Below are 17,645 nucleotides of genomic sequence, written 5' to 3' on the forward strand. Positions count from 1 at the left end.
GACTATTCATATACGTGTGTGTGTGTGTGTGTGTGTGTGTGTGTGTGTGTGTATATATATATATATATAAAATGTGTGTGTATATATATATATATATATATATATATATATATATATATATATAAAAAAAATATATATATATATATATACACACACACACATATATACACACACACACACACACATATGTATATATATGTATATATATATGTGTGTATGTATATATATGTATGTATGTGTATATATATATATATATAATATATAAAATGTGTGTGTGTATATATATATGTGTATGTATGTGTGTGTGTGTGTGTGTTCATATGAAATATATCTATTTCAAGCTTGAATTAGTTACAAAATGTCTAGAAATAGGTTTCATAGGCTAATCATCCATCCATCCATCTTCTACCGCTTACTCCTTCTTCAGGGTCACGGGGAAACCTGGAGCCAATCCCAGGGAGCATCGGGCACAAGGCAGGGTACACCCTGGACAGGGTGCCGATCCATTGCATACACATTCACACACTCATTCATACACTACGGGCACTTTGGACACGCCAATCAGCCTACCATGCATGTCTTTGGACTGGGGGAGGAAACCGGAGTACCCGGAGGAAACCCCCGCAGCACGGGGAGAACATGCAAACTCTGCACACACAGGGCCCCGGCGGGAATCGAACCCCCGACCCTGGAGGTGTGAGGTGACCGTGCTAACTACTAAGCCATAGTAAGATAAATTTGATTAAATTCCTGATATTTTACTTGCTAAGAAAGTAATTTTTTTTTTTGTTTTTAATTATTATTATTATTATGATGATGATGATGACAGTGGGGTGCACGGTGGCTTCGTGGTTAGCACGTTCGCCTCACACCTCCAGGGTCTGGGGTTCGATTCCCACCGTGGCCCTGTGTGTGCGGAGTTTGCATGTTCTCCCCGTGCTGCGGGGGTTTCCTTCCGGTACTCCGGTTTCCTCCCCCATCCAAACACATGCATGGTAGGCTGATTGGCGTGTCTAAAGTGTCCATAGTGTGTAAGTGTGCCCTGCGATGGATTGGCACCCTTTCCAGGGTCTACCCCGCCTTGTGCCCGATGCTCCCTGGGATTGGCTCCAGGTTCCCCGTGACCCTGAGAAGGAGTAAGCGGTAGAAGATGGATGGATGGATTATTACAGTGTATAGTCCTGTATCGTGGGGAGGGGGAGCGAGAAAAGACTAATTTCTGCCACTTCTGCGTGCAGTTGCAGCGTCCTGCCAGCAGGTGGAGAAAATGAGCAGGTGCGTCTTTAGAAGATTTATAAATGAGGCTTGTATCAGATTTTCTGTGTTGCCCAGACTGACAGACGAGCCCCAGACAGACCGCCTCAATAGGCAGGACTCTGTTAAAGGAAAAAAAAAGGGTGGGTCGATAGATAGCACGGTGCAAACTGCGCACGGATTGTTTTCACGCTCCACAATCACATCAGGACTGCGCAACGCAAATGAATGGAGGCTGGAGGCAGCTAGGAAAGTTTGAGAAGTGGTGGGGTGGAAATAGTTTAGAGAGGACCACTGCTCTGGGTTGGAGATGGATGGGCCAGGTACCTTTGAGACAACTCTGGAAAATTGATACATGATCGCTTTTTGGAGTCGGAGGCTTTTTTTTCCTCTGTTTTTTTTAACGAGTAACAGATGCTTTAAGGAAAGTCCATTCACAGATCCGGAGAGAGAGAGCGCGCGCGCACGGGAGGAGTGGAGCTGTGTTTAGGAAACAGATCACTAACTCTGGGATGTGATCGACTGGATTTATTGGGAACTCAGGAAGACTCTTCAGACTAGTGGGTTATTTGAAGCAGTGGATGTTGTAGCAGAGCTTCACTTCAGCCATGGGGAATTTGGAAAGTGTGGACGGACAGAGTGAGATGAAGCATCACATCATGCCACTGAAGGTGCCAATGCCGGAGCCTGCTGAGCTCGAGGAGCGCTTTGCGCTTGTTCTGGTGAGCGCGCGCACACACACACACACACACACACACACACTCTTAACATCAGTCACCAAAAGTATACTTTTTTTGGGGGGCAAAATCTGTGGGAGAAAAAAAGAAACCACCACTGAAATTCTAATGGTTTCCACTACAAATACCATTACAAACCATTAGGTAACCATTTAAAACCATTACCATTATTGGTCCTTAATGGTATCCACTAGACATCACATGCCACCAATAGAAGGCAACAAATTACCTGTAGAGACCCACAGGGACCATTACAGTTTTCATTAAAACCAATACAATTCCCATTACAACCATTAGAAATTCAATGAGAGTTTGTTTTGTTTTGTTTGTTTGTTTTCAGCAGGGAAATGTCCCTACAAGGTCATATATTCCTCTAAATGAAATACCCACACACCCTTTTTGCTCTACCAATAATTATTATTATTATTATTTTAAATGAATGCTGAAAATCTGGCTATGATATATTGTGTTTTTGTTGTTGTTGTTATATCGTTATCCTGTTTAACATGTTGAAGACCCATCAAACAAAGTGAAACAAAGTTTTTCTGGTGTGTTGAGACCAAAATGAAACGTTTTGGCATGGGTATAAAGCGTGCCGTTTGGCTGAAACGTGACACCATCAGCACTTTAAAGCATGGTGGTGGTAGTGGCGATAATACTGGCATATTATCAGCCTAGTGAACAGTGGAGCATGAAGTGGTGTTGTGGTGGTAATAATAATAATAATAATAATAATAATAATAATGAGATTGTTACCATCATGCAGTATCATGGTTAAGGATTTGATTACCATTTTTACCAAGTTCTTTAATTAATGTTAAACTACCAAGCAGATAAAATGATATTAAACGATAGTGATTATGTGTAAGTTTGGACTTTTTAGATATTTCACAAGCATATGTTGAGCTTTTTCTAGTAATTAGTCATTTTTTTATAAAGCACAGCTCAGTGGCCTGGGTTTTACCCCCTGAATTTTTTCATGTCACACTTGTCACGGCGAAGTTTTCCACCATGGTTGGTCCCACGGAGCACCACATTTTCTGAATTCCCCTAAAACTCCTACGCGGAGAGGAGATCATGAAAGATCCGCCCCTCTCCCCTTCTCTCTCTCTCTCTCTCTCTCTCTGTGAGTTGTTTGATATCAGTGACTGTGACTAATAGCGGTGTAAAACAAGCACTGCACAGAACCGTACACTAAAGGCATAATAATCATGCATTTTGATGCATGAATGCTGACCGATGTGGAAATACTGAAGCTAAATCTGAGCGCTAACGCCAGGGCCAGAAATACACATCAGAAGTGAGCTGGCACGAAAGAAAGCTAAACAGTCATGCTAGATGACAATTATGCTGTCTGGTTTAAAATGATACCGGTGCTGTTGTGAAGTCGCGTTGAGTTTCGTACACCGCTCCTGCTGCACTGTTTGTCTTGCGTACGGTGCTCCTGAATAGCCACGGAGTCCTGTTTCCTCCCTTTGTATACGCCAGTATGAATAGAGTGATCATTTCACACGAATATATGAACGGATACGCATATACGCCTGTGCTGGGAAGAAACCTTATAACGGCAGTACTGTCATCTTCACTGCTGTTTCATGGACACTCTGACATGCGTCTTCGTCGGCCGCATTTCATCCGTGAACTCTGACCTTGTGGTCGATCAGCTCTAGGGTTCCTCCGACAATTACGTTTGGAGCCCCTAATTCGTGGGAACGAAATACGCACCCTCGGCTCAGTCTGTTTGGATTACAGTAACACATCAAAGTCATTTTGTCAGGAAGATCCCCGTGCTCAGGAGAGGAAAGATCCACGCCTCAGCCTGATTACACTTCACTGTGTGTTTTGGGTGTGTGAGGGTTGCCAAACCTAACAATGTTTATTATTATTTACGCTGTTATTATCTTAGCAAGTGGAGATATCTTGAATATAGTTGGATTCATCTAGCATTTCGTGTTATAAGTTTACGATAGATCAAATATAAGATTATTCAAGCTTGGAATGAGTACACATGGCTTGAAATACGTTGAGTAATCTTATGTTTGGTTTATTGTAATCTTATAATTCGAAATGCTAGATGAATTTGACTATATTCAAGATATCTTCCCTTGCCGAGAGGAGTATTTTTGCAGCGTATTACGTGGACCATCCGCTATAATAGACCGCCCCTGTGACGTAGTTGTTACTATAGAAACAGTGATAGAGTATGACAGGTGCGTTTAATGTAAAACGTGCGTTTCGAATTACAGCACTGCTGTTTAGAGTTGCTGTTCTAGAGAATGAATCAAGACCCACTGACCAATCAGAAGCAAGAATTCAACAGGGTGTAACTGATTTTTAAAAACGTATCTTCTCTGGATCTCAGTTTTTTTTTTTAGTTTTTATAAAACACAAAACTCCTTCAGACAATTGGAGATTTTGTTTCATATAAATATATATATATATATATATATATATATATATATATATATATTTGACACTTTTACTTTAAAATACAAATGAGCCACATAACGTCACTGTGATATAAATGCAGTATTTAATAATAAGATGAGTAATGAGTTTAAAAATAAGTTTTAAACTCGAGAAAAAAAACATGTCTGGGCTAAGTAATCATTGTCATCATCAGCAGTGGCAGCCCGCCAGGAACTGATGTTCCACTGTTGCCCATACCGACTTCTGCTGGGTGTGTGTGTGTGTGTGTGTGTGTGTGTGTGTGTGTGTGTGTGTGTGTGTTTGTCTATCTGGTAATAGCGTCTGTCGACTATGAGACAGCAAACAGCAGCCTGTTATGATGTCATGGCCATTCTTCATGCCAGTGTAGTAATACCCATAAACTAATGACTTTAACATGAGCCTAGCTGTGTGTGTATGTGTGTGTTTGTGTATGCGTGTGTATGTGTGTGTGTATATGCGTGTGCGTGTATGTGTGTCTGTGTGTATATGCGTGTATGTGTATGTGTGTGTGTATGCGTGTGTGCGTATGTGTGTGTATATGTGTATATATGTGTGTGTGGGCTGGGGATTAGACCTCTGGGTAGTATCAGACTCCTTCAAGCACTTCTCAAATAAAATGCCCAGGTTCGAGTGTAACGTTGCACATGTGCTTTCTGCATCGTTCCCCCTCCTTTCATCAAGCACTGCTTGATTGTTCCTTAGCTCCATGGTCCCCCCCCCCCTTTCTCTCTCTCTCTCTCTCTCTCTCTCTTGTGGGAGGAAGTTGCATTCTAGAGCTCCCACAATGCAGCTGTGCCTTCAGTGATTGGTCTGCTGGATGTGGTGGATTTTCATCGAGCTATGATTCCTGAATGTTGCGCCTTAATAGAACGTGAACATTTAATGTCAATCTTAGAAAGTACGCCTTCTACATGATCAGAGATGTGTTTCAAATATCTACAACCAGGCTCGTGAGTCAGGTCAGGTCAGTGAGGTCAGAAGACTTTTTTTTTTTTTTTTTTTTTTTTTTGCAATATGTGTGACAGCCTGGGAAAACCCCCTCTAAACGGTCAAATTTGGGCATTTTGTACTATATATAGTTCTGAAACCTACACACTTCCCTGAAGTCAATAAGCTTCCTTTTAATTTAGTTAGAGCATTTTAAAATCTGGTTATCCCCAAAAATGAAAAACGAGAACGAAAGGTGAAAAGGCTTACGTCCATTGCGTTATGTCATGTGGCTATTCAACAGTTTGATCAAAGCCTGACATTCACTGTGTGAGGAAATCTTAGCCTGCAAGGTTTCAGACATTTTTAGGCAGACTGACTGTTAGTCAGTGGCTCTTTACCCAACATGATTTTTTTTTCAGGCAGATTTAGTAGGCGAGGTTAAAAATATAGCGTAAATAAAAACATTTCCATGTTGGGGTTTTCTGTTTTGGGACTGCCCCCCCCCCCCAAATTTGTTCTTGCTAATTCCCTCAACCAGCCAGCTTTCCCTTATCATACAACAGCTACCAAGCGGGGAGGGCTGAAAATGAACACATGGTTCCATCGAGACATGTGAAACCAGCCAACCATCTTTTCAAACTGCTGCTCATGCTGCATCACAGGCCTGCAAGACACTCAGAGTAAAGCGCTATCCACCCTTTTCCGCATACATGAGCTCACAGACACCCACAACTGGCTGTGATTGACAGGGGAGAGATGGTATGCCATCCCTTATACCTAGATAGCGTGGCTCACTTTTTTTTACTCGCTTAGGTCCTGGCCACGGGTGTCCGTGGCATTGTCAGAACTTCCTGTCCATATTGTTTTGGTGAAATAGATTTATTTGTTCTTTAGGTTGAGGTATATGATATATTAATATATGATAATATCAAGGCGGGGCTTAGTGGTTAGCACAGCCTTCGAATTCCACCTCTACCCTGTGTGCACAGAGCTCGCATGTTCTGTCTGTGCTTCGGGGGTTTCCTCCGGCTACTCCGGTTTCCTTCCCCAATCCTAAGACGTGCCGTGTAGGCTGATTGGCATGTCCAGATTGTCCGTAGTGTGTGAATGTGTGCGTGATTGTACCCTGTGATAAATTGGCACCCTGTCCAGGGTGTCCCCCGCCTTGTTCCCTGGTATAGGCTACAGGTTCCCCGCGACCCTGTCTAGGATAAGCGGTATAGAAATGGATGGACGGATAATATCAAGTTTGGGCAAAACTCAATATTTTGTCATTTTGGTTGTTTTCTAGAATTCATCCGCTATTACATCTGACGTGGTTTTCCCAGACTGTCACACGTATATGATGAAATTCCCTTGAAATTGCTCATGAAATAAGTGAAACATTGGTGTCGGGGCACCTCAGAGGACATTGTCCAGCACCTTCTAACCAATCAGGACAAGGAGACATCTCTACTTACCTAGCAATCCAGGGTTCTAGTCTAGTCAGTACTTGTACATATGTTTGGGGGTGTGGCTTTGGAGGGGAACACCGTTGCTGTATTTGTTTGGGTATTTAGCTAGCTGCAGCTAACTTCCAATTTTGAACCGAAAATCCCTGAATATTCCTTTTCGGCTGATCCCGTTAGGGGTCGCCACACCGGCTCATCCATCTCCATCTCACTCTGTCCTCTACGTCTTCCTCTGTCACACCAACCACCCTCATGTTCTCCATGTCCTCACCACATCCATAAACCTCCTCCTTGGTCTTCCTTTTCTCCTCCTGCCAGCGCTTCCATCCTCAGCATTCTTCTCCTGAAATACCCCCACATCCCTCTCCTGCACACGCCCAAACCTTCTCAGTTTTGCCTCTCTCGCTTTGTCTCCCCGTCATCCTACCTGCGCTGTCCCTCTAATGTACTCGTTTCTAACCCTGTCCATCCTCATCACTCCCAACGAAAATCACAGCATTTTCAACTCGGAGACTTCCAGCTCCAAAACCTACCCCTTCACCCTGCCGGCACTCTCTTCTTCACTTCTCTACCACACTCTCCATGACTTTGGACAGCTGACCCAAAGTATTTTAAACTCCTCCACCGCCGCCACCTCTACTCCTTGCGACCTCACCATTCCGCCACCCTCCGACACCTGACCGTTCCCGACTGTTCCTTTAAACGGGAAAATCTCTTCGAATTTCACGGTTGTCTGCTGTTTATTCCAGATGCTCGGGGCACTGTGCCCGAGCGTAATCTTTTCCAATTCGGAATGAATGTGACGCACGACCGTGCACGTTTACAGTATGCAGGCATTATTAGCAATGACCTTGCAGTGTAACATGATATATGAGGCACTCATTAGAGTCTTTCCTCACTTGAGAGTGGTTCCTTGCTGGTGGAAAAAATGTCTCAGTTACCACCTTCCGCAAAGATGGTTTTATCGTTGGCCTCGACGTTAAGTATGCTGAGGGGAGGTCTTGCAACATTTCATTTGCCTCACTGCATGTCATTATGGAGCAATGCATTTCCTAAATATTTCTACGCAAGTATATCGAGGTCGTTCGGACACCACTGCGTTTGGTCAAACCGTTTAGTCAAGATCGTCGCTTCTTTCCGTTTGCCTGCTATTTATCCATGAACCCGAACGGAGCTCGATTCTGAATAGACCTCCAGTCTGTGGAAGGTTGGAATAACACACTCATAAGCGATACAGTATGGACTGGAACTTATTACTCCCTCTGGCTTGCATGCGTCTGAATCTGGAGTGGGGGATTCGGCTTTTCAGCTAAACTTCTCCATATGAGAACGAAGCTGGAGGCGGTGGTACCGCTTTGCAGAGATGGAGCAGAAGTGTGTGTATATATGTGTGTGTGTGTGTGTGTGTGTGATATCCTCTTTCAAAGTGCCCCCGCTCGGCTGCGGTGCAGCAGATTCCTGTGGTCTGCTCTCACCAGAGAACTTTAGAGAGGGAAAAATTCCTTTTTGAACTGGCAGCATGCCACAGCACCATGCCTTAATGACTTTACCAATACACACACATCAGGCACTGTTTTTTTTTTTTTTTTGGTATTGCTGTGATTAATTTTTTAACATTTTATTTGGTTTGGATGTCTAAATTCGCACTGGTGTCATTATTCTGGTGCAGGCACTGAAAGAAAGCAGAAAGCAAGAGTCGGTTGAGCTTGTTTAAATCAGCACATTATCTGTGTACAATGTAAATAAGGGGCTCATTTCTGCTTTTCGATTGCGTGGACCTTCAGAAGAGTACAAACATCTGACACTACTCTCGGGTCATAATCGTTATTTAGGAGGACGTTAAGACTATTTTATCATCACTTCTAAAACATCGTGAAGCTCGCTTTAACATTAATTGATACTTGATGCGATAATTTGAGGAAACTCCGCCCCTTTTGGCCGTGGAGACCATGAAGCCTACACAATGTTCAATTTCCCCATTTCAGTAGCTTTTATTTGCAAATCATTCATCGATCCGTGGCAGAGCTTCATAGGCAGATCACGGCTGAGCAAGTGAGTTAAAGGTGCTTAGACTTTGTCTCTGATGCAACTCCGTATAGTAGGAATAGGTGTAAATATATTACGTTTTCAGAGATATTAAATTAAAAACTGTTATATGTAGTAGATTTTTAGGCTCCTGCTATATGTGTGTGTGTGTGTGTGTGTGTGTGTGTGAATCACTCTGGAATGCATGTGCCCTAAGTCAAGCAGGCAGAGTCAGCCCCTCTAGACCTTTACGCTTGTCCCCTTGACCCCCGAAGACACCACAGGCGTCACAGTGTTTCATAGATTCCACTCAGCTGGAAGCAACGCAGCCAGGCTGGAATCTCTGTTTATGGCATGTTAAGGTCAGATCTACCTCGTCAAGGTGGTCGGGTGTGTCTTTGTGTACGTCTGCATTTCCAGAAGCAGCAGTCGTGGAGGGATCCACCTTTATTAGTTTGCCATGCCAAAAAACAACAACAGAGCAGCCCAATAATAAGAGATGAGCTAGCATCCTCTTATTTCACATACATACACACACACCCACACATGCAGTATTTATGTTTGAGCGTGGAAGGTCTTTGAGCATGGCGCCACGCTAAGCTCAGGTGTTAAGGCGCTGCTTCTTGGGTTTAACTACGTGAGTAAAGCTCAGTGTTTGAGGGAGGTCTTTTTAACTGACTCATGTGGTTTATACTTCTAATAAGTGAGTGTGAGGTCTACTGTACAGCAGGTATTTGCTGTTATAGGGGTTGAACAGTATGAAAACTATCAAAAGCGCTTTAAAGTGTACAACGAGATTGGACAAATCAAATCTGTAGCTCCTGGGACAATCAGATTTCATATCCGGGTTATTAGTTTCTTATTGGTAGTTGTCTGGAGGAAACGCACAATATATACGATCATGCAGATGCGGGTCATGAGCTTCAGTTAATGTTCAAGTGAAACATCAGAACGGGGGGAAAGTGTGAGGTCTGTGACTTTAACCGTGGCTTTGTTGTTGGTGTCAGACGGGCTGGTTTGAATATTTCAGAAAGTGCTGATCTCCTGGGAATTTCACCCACAGTGTGAACGGTCTCTAGAGTTTACACTGAATGGTGGGAAAAACAAAAAAACATCCAGGGAGCAGGAATTTTGGTGGAAATGCCTTGTTGATGAGAGAGGCTATAGTAACTCAGTAACCACTCTTTACAACCATGGTGAGCAGAAAAGCATCTCAGAACGCACAACATGTCAAAACTTGAGAGAGATGGGCTACAACAGCAGAAGACCACATGAGTTTCATCTCCCTGCAGTTCTCGACTGGTCTACCACTGAAACTAAGCGGGGTTGAGCCTGGTGAGTACCTGGATGGGAGACCTCCTGGGGAATACTAAGGTTGCTGCTGGAAGTGGTATTAGTGAGGCCAGCAGGGGGCGCTCACCCTGTGGACTGTGTGGGGCCTAAAAACCCAGTATAATGATGGGGACACTAGTCTTTCGGATGAGACGTTAAACCGAGGTCCTGACTCTCTGTGGTCATTAAAAATCCCAGGACACTTATCGTAAAAAGTAGAGGTATAACCCCGGTGTCCTGGTGTGTGGAGGGCGTTCTGGAGCACTGTGGCTGCCGTCGCATCATCCAGGTGGATACTACACACTGGTGGTGGTTGAGGAGATCCCCTCCATATTATGTAAAGCGCAATGTAACTAAAAATCTCCTGTCAGGCAAGAACTGGAATCGGAGGCTAGGCGGTGCACAGGCTGACCCAAAACTGCACAGTTGAAGATTATTGAAGAAAAATAAAATGGACGATTGGAGTACATCATCACACCCTCATAAGTTTTGAGAAAAAAACTGATCAAGCTGACTGATCACTAATAATTTGGCCATTTGATTGCTTCAGGAGTAGTGTAGTATAGAAGAAGGAATGGATCCGTGTGTGTGTGTGTGTGTGTGTGTGTGTGTGTGCCAGTGCAGCTGTGTTCAGTCGACTCCGAGCACAGCTTTCCTCCCCAGCACAATAGCAGCTCTGTCGGTGTGTTGTTTTAAAGCCTGGGCCTCATCCTCTCTGAGTCCTTTGTGCTCCACTCGCTCACAGGAACGGCTGCGAGGTCTTAATGGCCTGGCAGATAAACGCACGCTTTTACACACACCCGAAGGAAACGGCCCCCGCTGGACGTGCCAAAGTGATCTACTTGTCATGATGAGTTAAGTTTTCCTCGCTTCTGTGTGATAACGTGATTACATCATTTGGAACATCCGCTTCATTCTTCACTTCTTTCTCTTTGCTTCTTGTTGTCTGCTGCAGTCATCGTCCTCCCACCGTCTTGTTTCAGTCAGAGACTGACGTGTTGCTCTCCACATAAACCGTGGACTTCCTGTGGCACACATACACACCTGATCGAGACACGAGTACCAGGAGATACAATTCTCGAAACACAATGTCTTTTTCTAGGGCACTTAAACTAATACAGGATGGTCTGAAAGTATTATTTCTCAAACAAGATTGCATGATTCTTCACTAATAAATATAGAAAAAAGACTAAGATGTCTTTCAACAAACATTTGTATCCGTACGTGCTTTTGGTCTTTTGCTATGTACATTCCTGACATGCTTTGTGTGTGTCCGTCGAGGACTGGCTGCCTACTTGTCTCCTGTAACGCTGCCCAAGGAAACAAACAGGACATCCTCGTGTCCAGAACAGCATCTGATTCATCACCGATTGTATTGACGCTCTGTTTAGGTTTGATTTGACGTACTTTGCAGGACTTTTTCCTAGGAAACGGTTGCTCCTGTCACGTATCATATCTCTCAAAATAGCCCCAATTGTAAAATCTATTCTAAGCTACCCAATGCATCTTAACTTCATCTCGGTTATTAGCGATATAAACAATCTTGACACACGTATGAGGATTCCACGATGGCAGAAGTGTGTGTACAAATGGGATGGAAGTTACAGAGACTCAAGGTCTGACCTTTTGTTTATAGCTGAAAGTTGATTTGTTGCACTTTTATTCCACCTTCCATTTCCCAATTCCTGTAAGAACAATATATTTCTAAAACTAGCACGTTTGCCTCACACCTCCGGGGATGGGGGCTCGAATCCTTGCCATAAACACGCTCGAAGCGTGCCCGGAGCTTGCGTGTTCTCCCGGTGCTTTGGGGGTTTCCTTAGGGTACTCTGGTTTCCTCCAACAGTCCAAAGTCATGTGTTATAGGCTGATTAGAATTTTCGAAATTGTCCGTAGTGCGTGTGCGACTGTGCGTTGTGACGGGTTGGAACCCCGTCCAGGATGTCCGCCGCCTTGTGCCCCGAGTTCCCGGGAATAGTCTCCAGACTCCATTGCAATCCTGTATAGGATAAGCGGTATGGAAAATGGATGGATGGAAGGACTCGTATGATAAAGAAACAAACAAAAAAAAAAAGATTCATTTTTATCCTCACTACTAATCCCAGTTTTTTTTTAATAAACATTTTGACCCCAATCAGACCTGCGCTTTTGAAAGTTACTGTGCTGGAACGTTAAAGTAATTTATGGCTTGCAGGCTTCGCAAATGGCCAGGCGAAAGGGAAGCTGCGATGTCACCGTTTTAGGGTCTGATAGATTTAATGCTCTCACATCTGGTACCCCTGATGTGACCTTGAGAAGCTGACACGGCTGAGATCACGGCGCTTTAGGAAGCCTGCTTCAAAGCGCCCTCAGCGCTAACGATAACGGTCTTGCAAATTGGCCTTGCCTCAATGACAAAGGAGTAGAGGTTGACCAAGCCCTACACCATGGAGTGGACTGTAAACATGTTCCTTCTGTTTGGAAAAAGTGTGCCCTAATTGCTACGTATTTGCTCTCCTGTAGACAAGAAAATAACAGTCATAGACTGGCTCAATAGGCACCCGGCCTTACGTGATAACCCACTGGTGAAGTTAGTACTCATTCAGCAGGAGTTTATTGTCTACAAAAAATGGAATAGATCTTTCAGGCTTGAGCTAGAAACAGGAAATATGATGAGGACAGGGAATTAACAGAGACCTTTTTGTTCCCTGGGAGAAAAATGATAGTGTACCAGCAGTCTGTGTCACTTCTTTTCCATTCCAACACTACTGGAATGCGTGTGTCCTCTGGAGCCGGGGTTTTTCTGAGGACCTTCAGGCTCGCTTGATGGCTACTTGATGAGCTAGTGTAGAGGATAGATTATAAAGGACTGCACTCGCCTGGAGGACACACACCACAGCTGCACACTGTGTAAATGTTAACAGTCTAATGTTTCATGGGGATTTAAGAGACGGTTTGCATATTAACAGTTTTCCCAGTAGTATGTTCGGGGGGTGGATTTGTGTGTAGGACAGATTTCAGTCGCACATTTGTTAACCTTGCAGTGGGCCTCCAAGACTATGTCTGGGTTATTCTAGGATTGGGGTGCTTATTTAGCCATTATGGTTTTGTTTAAAATTAAACTTTATTTATTGGGGGGTTTTTTTTCAATGTTGAATCTAAGAAAGTTGCATTTTAACCATGAAAATGTGTTAAACCCTCCCAGGCAACAATATGTCGTTTTCTCATTAATGGCTCTTAAATAATAATAATAATAATAATAATAATAATAATAATAATAATATTAGGTAGCCATTTGTAGCATAGAATAAATACACAAATAAACTAGAAAGCTTTTTCTTCTTCGCATGATCTTCAGGAAATTTGGATGACGCAACTTCCTGTTGAACCTGTGATTTTTGGAATATACGTGGACGTCCACTTATTGGTCGGTCCTCAACACTTCCAGTGTTTTGTGAATTTGTTAATAAGTTTGGTGACAATGTTTCCTATTGAAGTCCATCGCAACCTTGCGACAGCTTCCCGATCCAGCCGTGAGAATGATTTCAATACCTTATGCTTTTGTCAAAGCCATTCTTAAAGGCTATCTGGAAAAAACTAAGCATGGAAACTTCTGGGAGACACTTTGCTTCCACTTCCTGTTGGACTGTGTTGATTATTTTTCCGTGAAAGCATGCCCCGTCATGTTTTATTCCTTATGTGGTGAAATTTGTTGAAATTTATCACAGCACCCAAGACTAACTAACTTAACAATAATTAAGTTAGTTAGTCTGCTAGATAACTGCTAGTAAATCGGCTAGCTTGCTTTTGTCAGATTGGAGTATTCAAATAAACAAATTCCAATCCATCCATCCATTTTCCATACCGTTTATCCTACACAGGGTTCTGGGGGAGCCTGGAGCCTATACCAAAGCGGGGGGCACCCTGGACGGGGTGCCAACCTATCGCAGGGCACGATCGCACACCTACAGACAATTTGGAAAAGCCAATCAGCCTACAACACGTGTCTTTGGACTGGGGGAGGAAACCCCCCCAAAAGCACGGGGAGAACATGCAAACTAAACAAACAGGCAAATGTGCTAACCATTAAACCACAATGCCCCCTGTACCATTTTACTTATCACTAATATTAGCTAAGTTTGTTAGTTAGCTGCAGCTAAACATTTCAAGTGCCTCAAATCCACAAATAGGTTCAGTGTTTCACATTTATATAGCCAGACATCATAAACTACTCTACTGTGTACCATTCCCTGACACAGGTGGTTTGCAGATGTATTGAAAACATCTGCATGACAGTCTGATCTGAATTAGCCACTGAAAAGAAATTAACCATTAAAGATTGAAACTCTGTGTTTGAATAGTGAGTTGGTGTAGTGGTACAGTTTTAGAGTGGTAGTTCGTTGCTGTAATTCATCACCAGCGGTTATTTCATGAAGCTTCCTGTGGCATAGTTTTAGACCGAGCACAGGAAATCGGACCCAGGTGAAACGACACATCTTAAACTGAACCAAGAGAGAGTCGGGTTCAGTTAGGCGAATTCGGCAAAATGTTGCATCAGAATCGGTGAAGAGAAGCTTAAACACATCAGAAATCCACGTGCAGCATATATCGCATATTTTCTCAGACGTCGCTTGTAACTTAAAGTTCATTTTAAACAGATTAGCATGTGCGTATGTGTGAATAAAGCACATTCCACGATTGTTTGTCATGGAGATTGTTTGTGTATCTTATGTAAGGGAGCAGTGGGGGGAGGTCCAGCTCTTGAACACCTCCGACCCTCTTCCCTGTGTCGTCTCTCTGTTGGAGAATTGGGGGAGGCCTTTTGTGGAGCCACTGCTTTGTTGTGATTGCCTGGTTCGGGTTACGCAATTAAAGCCTGGTAGATCAGGTATCAGCATGGTGAAAGGAGTACAACTTTTTCACACACTTCAACATTTGACCTGTTTAATGGCAGGGGACCAGCCTGAGAACAAGCCAGATCTTTAGTCCTGCATCTTGAGCATGACCCCGTTCTTCTCCTGTTGCTCAAACAAACATCCAAACAGCTTTAACGCATCTGATCCATTTATCATTGAGAAACCACGACGTTTCATACAAAGCAGAGATGAGAAAGTTGGTCTTGTGGTCAAATGATCGTGTGACACATGAGTCAGTTTCCTGTGCTTTTTTTTAAATATGGTTACGTTCAGGCGCGAATAAGAAGTGTAGACGTTGTGAATCATGTATGAGATTGAACATGATGTCCTTGAGCTTAGTAATATCATTTGAAATCACTCAAAGAATGACACCCACATCTGTCCTGGTTCGTTTTCCTAAACTGGACCCAACGTAGTTCAACTTCCTAGTTTATGATTTTGTCTGTTTAAAGCCACAGCTGCGGAGTTCTCAAAACTGGTCCAGAAACAGAAGCCGAGCCTACCTTGCCCATAAAAGAAGATAAACATCTTTATTGACCACAGATCAGTGTGTGTATTGTAACTAAAAAAGCTAGGGAGGGCAAGATGTACTCACAGACCCTTTCCTTTTTGGACTGAGGGTGAAGCAGGATGTGTTGAGCCTTATCCAGTCTTCTTTGGCACTCGCAGCACAGGCCAGTTTCACTCAACAGAATTTGTGTTGTCTCACTGCCCCTGGCCAAGATCCGCTGAGTAAAAATGCACAAAGAAAATATACTCTGTCTGGGGCTTGAGACTAAACGTGTCCTGTGACTGACTCTTTATTGAAGTCTTTACTGGGAATATCCTAAAGACATGTGATTAATGCGTCAAGACACTTTTTTTTTTTTCTTTTCATTTGATCTTAAGTGGATAAGTAATGCGAATTCAAAAGTGTGGACTGGATTTGAAGGATAATATTAAAGATTTTCCTCCACAAATGTAAAGGACTTGCGGTTATCCATAAGTTCCGTACCCATTCACAGATAGACGTGCATCTCTCTGGTGCCTGGTTCATTTACCTAATGTGTACAGGTTGTTTTGTCTTTCCCCAGAATCTTTGCAATCAGGAATGTGCCAGTTATTTCATTGCTAAATAAACCTTTTCTGACAGTTTTAGGATCCATTGATCCATCCATTTTCTTTACTGCTTATCGTACACGGGGTTGCAGGGGAGCCTGGTGCGTATAGCATGGAAATCAGGGCATGAGGCTGGGGACAATTCAGAGATGGGGATTATTAGCGGGCCATGATAGAGAAGGGTCCTACACTTTTACTGTAAGTGTCCTGAGATTTTTAATGACCACAGAGAGTCAGGTTTAACCTCTCAAACTAAGGACGGTGCTGTTTTTATAGTATCCCCTTCACTATACTGGGGCATTAGGCCTCACACAGACCACAGGGTGAGCACCCACTGGAAACCAGTAATACCACTTCCAGCAGCAACCTTGGTTTTCCCTAAGGCGTCTCCCATGCAGGTACTGGCCAGGCTCAACCCTGCGTAGCTTCAGTGGGATACCAGGCGAGAACTGCAGGTTGATATGGCTCTGGCAAATGCTAGTCAGCTTACAACACATGTTTTTGGACTGTGGGAGGAAACCAGCGTACCTAGAGGAAACCCCCAAGCACGAGGAGAATTAGCAAACTACGGAGGCGAGATTCGATCCCCCAACCCTGGAAGTGCAGTCCAAATACAGCCTACTTTCTTGTTTCGTTCAGCCTGTGCTAACTTGCAAAAAAACAATATTCAGATGGCCCATAGTACGTACTACTCGACCCATAGCAACCGTTTGCGTTTCCATACACGCCACTGTTCAGCACACAAGGGCTTGGATCTTACAGAGCTGGTTAGAATCGACGCCTAAAAATGTTCACAATGCAACAGGTAGCTAATGTTATATGTTTGCTTTCGATACAAGCTTTATCACAGGAGTCTACACAGCAAATTCTACAGCCACTTGATTGACAGTTAGTGTTTTATTAATATTATGTCATTTGAACATCGGATTTTATTGTATAACTGCTGATCAGCTGTCTCACTTAGTAAAAGATGTGCTGTATTTGGTCACGCCTCTGTATTTGGTAATGTCAGGAGTGATTTCTGTCTCACAGTTCAGCAATGAAGATGATTTGCAGGAATATTTGAGGAGGTTTTGGAATGCTTTATACTGAATGCGACCAAGTATCTGGCCCTTGATCATGGGAGCAGACACACCATGCAGCAAATGGGGGGGTCCCGAAACAAACCTTATTCGCATTGTTTGTGTTTTTAAATGCAGCATGGAGGACATGTTGACCTGAACTCCCTCTGGCCTCTCAGAAACAACATAAAGCCTAATAAGGTCTTAAGGAATGCTCTGTTCTGTTTGAGCAGCATTATGACCGAAGTTGTGGTTTGTACTGTACCACAAATCAGTGTTGAAAAGCTGTATGATGTTATGTTTCTATTCTAATCAACTCTTAACAACAGTTTCCTCAATGGTTTGAAGAATCTATATGTGTCAGTGTGAAAAAACAAAACCAAACGCATGGGAAACTTCCTGTTTCTTTCA

The 17,645-nt window shown here is 43.3% G+C and overlaps 1 protein-coding gene across 4 annotated transcripts in view; it reads left to right on the forward strand.

Annotated features, from left to right (window-relative positions):
• Positions 1-1,169: 1,169 nt before the first annotated feature.
• The window catches only part of fmnl3 (formin-like 3), a 57,896-nt gene continuing 41,420 nt past the window's right edge, over positions 1,170-17,645 (forward strand). The window contains exon 1 of one of the 4 annotated variants that reach the window (XM_053644005.1): positions 1,170-1,976. In XM_053644005.1, the coding sequence (XP_053499980.1) occupies positions 1,863-1,976 (114 nt within the window). In that variant the 5' untranslated portion in view covers positions 1,170-1,862. The remainder of the gene's footprint in view (positions 1,977-17,645) is intronic. The other 3 variants (XM_053644004.1, XM_053644003.1, XM_053644006.1) reach the window with 3 other exon arrangements.

The sequence above is a fragment of the Ictalurus furcatus genome, chromosome 15 (genome assembly GCF_023375685.1).
Source record: "Ictalurus furcatus strain D&B chromosome 15, Billie_1.0, whole genome shotgun sequence".
NCBI classification, from domain to species: domain Eukaryota; kingdom Metazoa; phylum Chordata; class Actinopteri; order Siluriformes; family Ictaluridae; genus Ictalurus; species Ictalurus furcatus.